Source organism: Dufourea novaeangliae, unplaced genomic scaffold (assembly GCF_001272555.1).
Source record: "Dufourea novaeangliae isolate 0120121106 unplaced genomic scaffold, ASM127255v1 scaffold408, whole genome shotgun sequence".
Taxonomy (NCBI): Eukaryota; Metazoa; Arthropoda; class Insecta; order Hymenoptera; family Halictidae; genus Dufourea; species Dufourea novaeangliae.
In genome coordinates, this window is record NW_015374288.1 from 25,337 (window position 1) to 37,601 (window position 12,265).

The 12,265-nt window shown below is 36.2% G+C and overlaps 1 protein-coding gene across 1 annotated transcript; it reads right to left on the bottom strand.

The window, feature by feature from the left end:
* Positions 1-1,834: 1,834 nt before the first annotated feature.
* LOC107192769 (pyruvate carboxylase, mitochondrial) lies at positions 1,835-10,540 on the bottom strand (the record flags this gene model as incomplete). The annotated part of the gene is made up of 5 exons (XM_015582105.1): positions 1,835-2,361; positions 4,247-4,643; positions 5,148-5,583; positions 8,251-8,640; positions 10,073-10,540. Coding segments are annotated over 5 exons (1,940 nt in total), but the record flags the coding sequence as incomplete, so codon positions are not given.
* Between the last annotated feature and the right edge of the window lie 1,725 nt (positions 10,541-12,265).

Here is a 12,265-nt window from a genome sequence, read left to right on the forward strand (position 1 = left end):
ATTACGCACGATACATTACACGATTTATATTCTTTAACCGGCTTACAGATGTAACAAGAATCTTTTTTTTTACATAATTTTATAAGCTCAATTTGTTGTTCGCCTACATTTACAGATACTAGTGTGTGATGACTAGAATGGGAATATTTTTATCCGTTTAAAACATCTCTTGATCTACGTGAGGTAATAGAATAAAGATTTTGTAAAATTTAGTACTAATTATGTACTACTTTAACATATTGAAATGCCTAGTAATAAAAATAAAATTCTGTCCAATGTCAATTTTTATGCATTAATATTTAAAATTGTAAACTTACATAAGTTTCCGTAGTCTACCGATTGCTTATGGACGGAGACGTAGTTTTATAAGTTCGCATTACATGAACAAAACTTCTTGGATATTGGAAGTCGTATAGGTGTTTATAGGTTTGTACATGTCACGGTTTAGTTATTCTCGAATACGAACACAATTGCAGGTTGATTGATCGTTTTTAAGTTTTAATTACAAAAAGTTGTTTACGGATGATGAGCTTGTTAGAAGAAAAATACATGTTCGCCCTCGCGACCTTAAATTAAATACTAGTAAATGATTTACGGAAAGAAATGACTGCGACGAATGATTAGAACTGATTAGAATAAAAAATATATTACACAACGACGCCACATATACTATTTTAGTAAGTGATGCGATGAAATTTCAATAGGACGTTCGTTTCTATTGTTTTCAATACGTCATCGATGTGACAGGGTAACTTTTTGCATGTAACCTTCGATCAACAGCTAGATCTTTGTTTAATTAAACGGCTCAATCCTCTTTTAATTGATTCTCGAGGCAGTTATAAAATTCGTTTTCAATTTTAATCAAATGGCTTTCATTTCTTTTTATCGTTTCATTCTGCTCAGTATTACAGAGATTATCATTGAATCTTTTAAAAACGAGAAATGTATTAGAATAGACTAGCCAAAAAAGTTCTTTAAAAGTATATGTGTATTTAACAGAGTTGGGCAACATGTAATCTAATTACAAAATCTAAATTCGATTACAATGTAATTGCAAGACACTTACAATTACAAGTAGAATGTAATTATACAATTATAATGTAACTGTAAAATTACAATGTAATTGTAATTGTAATTATCTTGCAATTACAATGTAATTGTGATTTAGATTTTGAAATTAGATTATATTTTGCCCAACACTGATATTTAACCATCTCTTGGCGAATACTCCGTCCATTTGTACCCATCTATACATAGTGTCAACCATATAACAGAATATATAATATGGAAATATATGCATTATACACTTTTGCAACCTTTTGTAATAAGGTATAATAAATTTTGTTTAGTTCTATAAATGATTCTATCATTTCAATATATTTAATATATCCTACTAAATCTCATTTTATTTTACTTCACTTTAATGCTTCTAAAGCAAAAGGTGTACAGTTACTTATAAATATATATATCCGCCGATCCCATGCGTTCATGTATTTAATTAATGTTCAAGTTCAAATTAACAACTATCATTTATATTCGTATAAACCCTGATCAATACACTTTATGATGCTTCAACTATAAAAATATATTATAAAAATATATATTATAGGGTGCTTTCAACTAATAAATTGTACAGAGTTTATTTGCATTCTAATCTAAAGTACGTTAACCATGTAGTACATATAATTAACATTCCTAACTTCAACATTAGTTAAATGTGTAAAATACGTTAGGCGTATGGGGTAGGCAGATATTTTCATGAGTAACGGTGTTCACAAAATCACATGAAAACGTAACGAGAAGATGCAAGCTCGTTAGATAAATATGATATTGTCATAATGGGTCCAAATAGACCCAATATCCGCCGTGCAGTCGCCTGTTAAATGATCCGTCTTTGAGATTTAAAATAAAAATTCCGTGTATATTCGACTTTTTGTTACAACTAGATTATGTACAATTTCTATTCCCTACAGGTTCTTAGACGAATAAAACTCTTTATACAAATAGTTACGGCGTCCAGCGGCTATCAATTAAAGAAAATGTACTCTTGCCTTAAGAATGTATACAACGATGTGATTTCAGCGACGTTCTCATCTCACGGGATGCACAGCTCTATTCTATGGTCAAAACTAGATCATCTCCCTCTAATCTCATTCCCTGAGAGACGTCGAGAGTCTTGATCTTCCCAGCCATTGGCGCTTGCACCACCATTTCCATCTTCATCGCCGATAAGACGACCAACGGCGCTCCTTTCTCAACAGTGTCACCAACTTTTACCCTAATTTCGATCACAGTACCAGGCATGGGTGCCCCGACTTGGCTTTTGTCTCCTTTGCTAGCTTTCGGGTGTACATGGATTTCCTGATGATAAAAATTATGAATTTTAAGTTGTTGAAACTCTGTTTCCAGAAAATTAATTTCTATTTACCATTTTACGAATTGGATGCGCAGTGTGGAATATTTAATAATCGAAGAAACTTAAGTACATATTAAGCAGAGATATAAATTTGTTTCAGAACTAGGGGATTTAGCTATCGTTTAATACTTATAATTAGTGTGTATATATGTATAGAGGTGAGCAAATTATTAGACTAAATATAATCTCTTTACATTGTGCCATTTTTTTTACAGAAATATACAAACAACTTAAAGATTAAAAATGGTCAGGAAATATGAAAGAAACCCGTACGATTGTTTTTTTTCTTCAAAGAGCTACTCTTTTGCAAATGTTAAGTGTTTGAGTATTGTTTTGTGCTTATACTGTAATGTCTCGATGAGTGCGACATACCCGGTTCCACTTCGAAGCATTCATGACAAGGCGGAAAGGTTTTAAGCCCCTCATAAGTTTATTTTCTGCCCGAAGCCGAGTCTCTGCTTAGCTTCTGTATAATTGTGTTTTGATTGGTTCCACAAGGGAAACCACCAGTGGTAGGAATAACGCCATTACTCGTGTCGCATTCATCGAGAACTCACTGTAGTATGTTACTGCTGTTTTAATAAGTTAATTAGAACTTCGATCAAAAGCATAGACAATTTTATTACTTTGTTAATTAATAACAGAAAACGCACATTACGTGTTAAACAGGTGACAAACAATTGATCAACCGCAAAACATGGCAAAATTCTTTTTGGATAGTGCTTATGATAATTGACATCACAATTCAATCTTTGTACCAATAAAAAAGTTTTTTAATGGGATTGACAAGTTTGATAAAAATAATTGAAATTATATGTCTGCTTTAAGTATAAAGTGACAAGCTATGACAGTAATGTTGGAAAGCAAAAATTCCGACCGTGTAACGGACTGTGAGTTTAACTCTTCCAAAAATTGGTGAATGTGTACTTTGGTTTTCAAAAGAAGACATCTAAGGCGTGGTTGCACGCAAGTGTCTGCCGTGGAGGAGACATAACGCTCGCTGTGTCTTTCGTGCGACGTTGTCAAATTCTGAAGAATAGTGAGTATCTCTTTATATTTTTAAGCGTAACAGCGTCTCCCTAATTTGCTCGACAAAACAAATTCACAAACAGTAGACGATTCTGGTACGCGATCTAGTTAGTATGGAAACGACGTAGATGATTCTTCTTGAAAAACTTAGCGATATACAGTGCCGGAAAGAAGTACAACAACTTGAGCGTAATAGACTAAATAATCGATGAGTGTTCGAAGGCTCCACGGCACTGAACATGAAATATTTCATAAACTAATTACCACATACAGCCGAAACAAATTTAATTGGCTTCGGAATTCTATTGTGCTAAACCTCATTAGAAATTCAATTCCGAGGAGCCTTCGAACACTCATCGATGATTTACTATAATTCTTTGAAGATTAATTTCTGTAGTATTTTCTGTATTAATTAACGAAGAGTATAGATTTCCTTAATCGTTATTTTTTTTAAATATTAATGATTTTAATAAAACCTATTTCCACTTCGTTAATCAATATAGAAAATGCTAAAGAAATTCAGCTCCAAAGAATTACTATAGTCTAATTGTAATTGTTTTCGGTATTGTATGTGCGTTAAAGGCAGATAATAGATACGTAGCGGCACACATACAGAGAGTAAAAAAATATTGGACAAAATGCACGGAGTGGGATAAACACAAACGTCATAGACGTGTCGCGAACGCAGCAAGACAGCAAACTAGCGACTGCCCACCTGAGGTCTTTTCTTTCCAAAAAACAAAGTATAATTCAATAATGTAAACAAAATGGCAGCCGCATGCTATCTATTATAGTAATTACCTTGACAGCTTCCTTGTCCAGAATGAACACAGATCGGAGCTGACCGTTCATTTCGAAGAACACTTCCCGTTCTCCATTCGGTGTTAGATCCTCCGCAACGGCCAGAGTCTTGAAAGCTAATGTTTTACCCTTCTCGATGGTAACATCGAACTCCTCTCCGACCTTCGGTCCCGTTAAGAAAATCCTCGTTTCCAGCTTATCTACTGGTCCATAATTTTCTCTAAATGTTAAGAAATCATTTGTAACTTCGGGATACAGCGCCACCGACATGACGTCCTTGTTCGAGATGTGGGGATGAGATTCTTGCAGTTTAGTCTTGAGAGCAGCGAAGTCTAACGGAGGCAAGCTTGCTCCGGGCCTTCCCTCTATTCGCGGCATGTCTTTCAAGACTTTTGACCTGCAAAGGAAAATTATTTTAAGGTGGATCGACATACAGGGTGTTATTAAAAATGTGGGACACTTTTTGACACCACATGGATTCTACATGTAAAACTAACAATAAACCAAAAATAAAAAATGGTGAAAGTACTTTGTTTCCAAAATATTAATTGTTAAATATACGGGCGAAATATATATAAATACCTAACCCATTTACATTTTTAATTATTTTCAACTATTTTAATCAATATTAATACTTGTAAAAAAAATACTGTGTGTTTATATTCTATCGTGCTCTTCTCTTTCTCTATTTGCTGAAAGTACTTCGTATACCAGCAACAATGCAGAAAACATGATACAATAGCCTCAGACTATGAATTTATGCAAAAGGAAACATGATCTTTTTTGACCGGTAAGTTGGAAAAGAACATGTGCGTTAAGGGATTAATAAAGTTATACTATTTTGTTACTTGACAGAGTTTCTAGTCCCATTTCCCCGCAATTATATGTCTTATTAGAGTACCTAAGAGGCTCAGGGAATCCTCCATACGGTACACCAATAGCGCCCTGCAGGAACTCGACTACCGATTTGGGGAAGGACAGCTCCTCGGCCTTGTTCAGGACATCCTCGGAAGAGAGCTTATTTTGGACCATAAATTGAGCGAGATCGCCGACAACTTTTGAACTTGGTGTGACTTTGATGATATCACCGAGCAACAGATTGGCTTCTCTGTAAGCTTTCTTGACATCTTCGAAGAATTCCCCCAGTCCAAGGGAATAGGCTTGGAACTGAAGGTTCGTGTACTGGCCTCCAGGAATTTCGTTCAAATATACGTCTGCGTTACCGGACTTCATTGTCGTTGTGCACTCGAACGGAGCATACAGTGTTCTAGTTTGCTCCCAATAAGCAGAATACTCTGACACGTCGCGGAGATCAAATTTGGTATCGTTTGGCGTCCCTGAAATTTGCACGAATATAGAAGGTTTGATTAAAATTAATGTGAAAGTATTATATTTGGAACGAGTGCATTAAATTTTTAGAAACGTTGCTTGAATATTGAAATTACATGATTTGACCTCTTAATATCTTAATAAATTGTAGTCTTAAAAGACTATAATATGGTCTGGAATATGACCATAAGTTACTTATCTAGAATATCAGAATTTATTTAAATAGAAAATTAAAATGTAGAAGACGTATGTATTAATTTCTTCTCAACATGAGGCAATTAATTAGGATCATACAAATAATCAGTACATATAATAGGTAAACCAAGTTAGAAAAAATCTTATGTACGAAGTTAGTGAATATTCTTAGCTATCTACACATAAATCGTATGTATTGCTTCACAGTTCACATACCATTACAGAATAGAATATATTCTAACAAAACAATGCACAATGCAGTTATATAAATTTACTGGATTCAAAATTAAAATTGGAAACGTTCTTCTATAGATTGGTGTGATTTCTCTGATGAAGATAGGATCAAATGTGACAATGTTCTGATAGTTTTAAATTACATTTACAATGTGTATTATTATGCCACTACAATTTTTACTATAAGAAACGATAAAATACTTTTAAAAAATTATTTTGGTGCAAAAAATTGGAGTCTACGTGTAATGATAGAAAGCAACAAAAATACACAAAGTGCAGAACAAACGATATTTACTGTAAATCTCCACACTGATTACGTAAAATATTTTTCCCAATTTTTCCATGAATATTACAATCACATTGCAAACATTCTCTAGACATTTTTTTTCTCTACAAGATCGTAAAAACTGCGTTAGCCGAAGAATCCGTGTTGACTATACAAGCATGGATGTAAAACTGAGGTTAAATACATTTTTCGAACTTCCAGTTAGGAGTATAAGATGAGAAGAAACTATCATGATTGCAATGCTGCAAACACGTGCCTCAGATTCGGAAATAAGATAGACCCAAGGTGTATGGGCCTTTAGTGTCCAGCCGTCCACTGACGAAGGGCCAATCGGTAAGTAGACAGTAGACTTTCGAACCTCCCCAATTTTTGGAGCAATGGATATTTCACGTATCGACAGGTGACTTACCGTCTCAAGAATGCTACGGGAATAGCACGCAGGAACCGATGATCCCGTGGTTATCCCGAACTACCCGACCAGTGTCAAGAAAGGCGAGATAACTAGACTTGAAGCGTGAAGTAAACTCATGCAGTAGGAAAATGGGTAAAACTATACGACGGGATTCTGAATATAAGGATGCACGCGTTAACTCAGCCCCTAGTGTCACCAAGCCCCGGAATATGGGATATTTGTATCACACATTCCTGACCAGCCGTTGAGCTTGGACTGTCGTGGTAACAATGATAGCCCCAAAATCGCAGAGTAGGGTGTTTACATTTGCCACGGGAATCGCGGTTTTAGCTCTCGAACCGTCCAGCAGAACGGGTAGAGCATTAGAAAGAGCTTGTATCCATTAATGTGGATACGCAGGGGCTCGCAACCTGGTATCACTACTAATAGCAAGGAGCTGGGTGTACAGCGTCGAGAGGATATTGCGAAGTCGTAAAACCATTAAGGTGCAAAGATACCCCTGTTTCGGTAGCCGAACCCGTAATTTAAGACGCTTGAGCTTCTTCAGGATTGTGCAATGTCAATTCGAAATGAATTACCTGCAGTTTAATTTTTACGGATACTTATTATTCAGTAGGAGGCGACAGAGGTTAAATACCATGAAATTTGAAGAAACATTGTAAGCAGAAGTTTTAAATATCCATTCACAAATGACGTTTACAGTCTAAGATTCAGGCCACATTACACAACACACTAGGTATGTTAGGGTCCGTTATGACACTGGTACCCATATGGACAGGAGGCGCGTACTGCCTTCGCGTGGGTGCATAAATAGGCGACCCCACTAAACGCTTAATTTTACGAAGTTACGATATCCTGTCCATCGATTGTACTTGCGTGCTAATTAGGCGTATCCCAATACCTTGCCCATGTGGGCTGTGTGGATAAGCTTTCGACGGAGAAACTACGCGTTAAATCATCACAACTGTTCCGTCGTAGACCCGTAACGACGGCTTTAGAATCTGACATTACCGTTATCTTTTATTATTTTATTTCCTTCGTTCAAGCAATTTTACTTTCGTTGACACAAAGAGAGTGATAGACAAAAGAAACGAACATTCTCGCAGACAATACAGCTATAAACCCTACTGTTGAGAGATTCGAAACTTCGTCGCGGTCAACTCGCACCGTGACCATGTGCGCGATATTTTACTGACGTCTGCTTTGCCCTGAAGGAGAGGTTTTCCACCTCCACGTCACTTGAAAAAATCGAGAAATTTGCCTTCCCCTTCAGGGCATAACCAATAAGGAAGCGAGGTTTGGTAAACGCCTTCAGCGAATTTGGAGGAAGCGACGACACACGAAAATCAGACTCAAACCAGAACTCACCCGGTAAACATCACACGCACATAGACACGCACACAAACACACAACTTGTAAATACAGTCATTACGAAACAATCTAAGTGTGCTTTATTTTCGGTTTTGAAATTCTAAAGATCGTGTAACGGTTCGGCAATTAAGTGCGAACATTGCACGACCTAACAACAACGTACAGAAGATAACTTACCAATAAGAGCCGCAACTATGGCACCCATGGAGGGTTGACTGGTCATGCCAGACATACTGTCAACAGCGACGTCAACAACATCCGCTCCACTTTCCGCGCAGGCCAACATGGACGCCACTCCAGCCCCTGCTGTGTCGTGCGTATGAATATGCAATGGTACATCGGGATGTTTCTGTCTGATCGCGTCGATCAGCATTCTAGCGGCGTTCGGTTTCAATAAGCCTGCCATATCCTTGATCGCCAGGACATGAGTACCGACCTTTATTAACTCATCCGCCAAATTCGTGTAGTACTTCAGGTCGTATTTCGTCTTTCTTGGATCACTCACATCTCCCGTGTACGAAATCGCAGCCTCGACAATACCGCCCGCTTTGCCAGCTGCTTCCATGCCTAAAGAATTTAACTTTTAGTTTGTCTTATGTCACTTGACTTTTGCTAATTGAGAACTATTCTACATTGCAGTTGTATTTTGCGGTAAAAAAACGTTATGTGCTAGAGCAAACCCCAAATTTATGATAAGAAGACAGTTTCCTGGTGCTTCGGATTACTGGTGACTTCACAGAAGAGACAGAGGCCGCCCCATAAACAAATTCATTAAGAAATGAGGAATGAGTAACTTCAGTGACGTTTAGCGTAAAACGCCCATAACAGCTTTTCGCAATCAAAGGATTCTATTAGAGCAGGGTAAGATTCTTTATAGAGGCTCCAAAATATTGTACAAGGAATTATAAATATGGTACAGTAATGTTGGTGGAATTTAAACTATGGACTGTATGAAGACTACATCTGTGTTCTGTCAAAGTTCAGCTAAACCAGAATTGTTCTAGTGTTAAGCTAATTCTGCATTGATCTAAAAATGAAAAGATTCTGGACCGATTACACTGTTCAACACATATTTGGACCACTGATATTCAACAGGCAGTTCCGATAATTTAAAAAGGTATTTTAAAAAGAAATGCAAATTTTCAAACTTGAAGATGTTTTGTGTTCGAACAAGAATAGTTATTCGATTTCTTTCAACACTAAATTATTCTATGAACTCTCCTAAACAAAATGATATAAATTATTATTAAAAATATATGTTTAAGCAACGATCAAAATGAAAATGACGTCTAAAACGCGAATTTTTGCGGATATTTTTCAATTTATTTTGAAAACTAAAACTGTAGAAGAGAATCTAATTATATGATGCGACAGAGCAAACATTTTACCTAAGGAAAGCATCAAACAAAGTTGTTGGTGTGGTTTTGTTTTCAATATAGCAACGAAATAGTTTAGCGAAACGCATAAAGCCGGCAGTGGTAGGTCATCGCTGGTCGCCTTCCTTTTCGCTCAGCGTAACAGAACCGACAAACGTACGCGACTCGGTCAACTTTTGCACCAATATTGTATTCACTATTTATAAATTATTAGTTAAACTATTTTTATTTATAGAAATGAACTATAGTTGAACTAGGGCTGAACTAACTCTAATGCTGAACTGAGGCAACATTAACTCTGTAATGGTTCTATGTGTCAAGACACAGGTCCATCCTCTTTATTGTGCTTATCATCGCCAGCATTTTTCCAGAACAATTGCCGAATCTGTTCAATGTCATCATAACCTGGTAAAGCCTTTGATTGTTTATAGGATGGTCCTTGCGTCTTCTTTGGAATCACCAGTGCCTAAAGACGCAGGAAACCATCTCTCTGTCAGAAATTTGAGATTTGTTGTAACATGTTAATATGCTTACAATAATAAGAAAACAAATGCAAGCTACCCAAACGATCCAATCTAGAAGCAAGGTTCATTCCTGCGACCTAGAACATTTGGCTTACTTACCAATAATCAAATTTGGCAGATAGTTCAACGAGTCGAACACTCTGAACACGTCCATTCCCGTCTGCACAGCCAGCTCACAGAACTTGAAGACAACGTTATCCGGGTAATTAGTGTAACCGACAGCGTTGGCACCTCTGAGAAGCATTTGGAACGGGATGTTCGGTATGGCTTTCCTCATGTCTTCCAATCGTTCCCATGGACACTCGTGAAGGAACCTAAGGGCGACGTCAAAAGTAGCGCCACCCCAATTTTCCAGGGAATAAAGAGAGTTGAATTGTTGTGCGACGAAGGGCGATATCAGTAGAAGATCGTGCGATCTCACGCGAGTGGCCAGAAGGGACTGATGAGCATCACGGAACGTGGTGTCCATCAGCAGCAACCCCTTATGCTGTCTGATGGCTTTGGCGAATGCTTCCGGACCTTCCTTTTTGAAGATGTCACGGAAACCTTTTGGTGGTTGGAAGGGCTCTGAAAAATTAGTTCAAATATGTTCATGGTGTGAGGCTTCGGAAAATTCGGGTAAGCTTCCACGTGCAGTTGTTAGTCAGGTCGCACATGTAGCGGCTTTATGCGCTGCGGATACATTAATACGTTCACCGTCGAGCCCATTTTGACTGAATTTCTGTTCATGCTGATTATAATTGATATTTGAATTTGTATTACATTACGGTCACCGGTGATCGACGCGGTGTGAACGGAAAGTTCTGTGTCGGTCACCGGTGACCGACGTGGCCGTGAATGTTTTAAAGAGGAGAAGCATCGTGAAGGTACCTGCCTCAGGAAACTTTTCTCACATTGCTTGAAAAAAGTTAACAATAAACATCTACGGTTGGAACGCTAGGAATTATAATTAAAAATCCGTAGATGTCATTTTATATTATTCCATTGGAAAGGTTTAGTACGTTTAATCAAGTTTACTTTATGTAGCTGCATTATTGTAAAAGTTCTCGGAATGAAATGTTCATAGATGATATTAGTAGTTCTGAAATTTTTAGTTCATCCAACACATCCATTTTTACACCGTTAACCGTAACGATTAAGTCAGTATTCTAAACAATATTTGGGATAAAGTGTCTCTCCATTCCACTTTAGAAACTTTTTAAATAAGCCACGTGTTTTTGTGAGCTTGTGGAACGTGTTGAACTGTGCAATTGTTGGAACTTTAGAATAAGAAACGTATACATATATTATAAAATTATTATAGTTAGCGGAGTATGGCTCAAGTACAAATATACCATAGTTAAGATTGTCTCTACTAATGTATTGTTAATTAACTACAATACAAGTATGTTACTGACTCGTTGAAATAATACAATATTATTGAGGGGGTTGGTTAATGTTCGAAAATGCATTGACAAAATTTTCAACATTTAATAAACATAATGATCTTTTGTTTGTGAGAACATGCTGCTTAATCTAGGTCGTAACTAACGCGTATCGTTGTTCTTATGTCTGTTTATGTAATTTTATAATTGCAATTTTCCCGAAATATATTCTGGTATCATTAACAACGGTTTTGGCGATGTTGATATATAACAAAATGATTAAAATAAGTCACCATCATTTTGTGACAATTATATACAATATTCAATATGTTTTCTACTCTTCAATTCTTCTTAATTTATTAGTCATTGGTCAGTTGGTAAATCTAGCCAAGCAGCATAATAATAATTAATTTCCTTAATTTTTCATTTATCTTCTGTATTATTCAATATTTTCTTCAATTTTTCAAATAATACAATAAATATGCTGTTTCTTTTGTCACGTTTACAATGAATTTACTACAGATCTAGTATTGATTAATTGATTAAGACATGATACACTCCCAAAACAATGACAACATTTGTTTCATATTATTCTATTGGTTAGATTTTCATTTAAAGCCTGACTTTAAAGTACTTAACGAAATTCTATTATTACTAATTGTAAGTCTCATATTGACCAATTTTATTATACTTATTTAAATAATAGTAATTGAACAGTGACTGTATAAAATGGAAAATCTTTAATTACTATCTATAAACTTTAACAGAACGATAATAGGACTAAATAAGTGTTCACGTTGGAACGGTCGAATCAGAATTACATTCCACAAATGGAATGAGAAAACAGTGTTTTGTACAGATCACAGACACATTATCTCTTTCAAGCAGATAGCAAATATCTGTGGAACAGATGTTTAATAATTTTCTT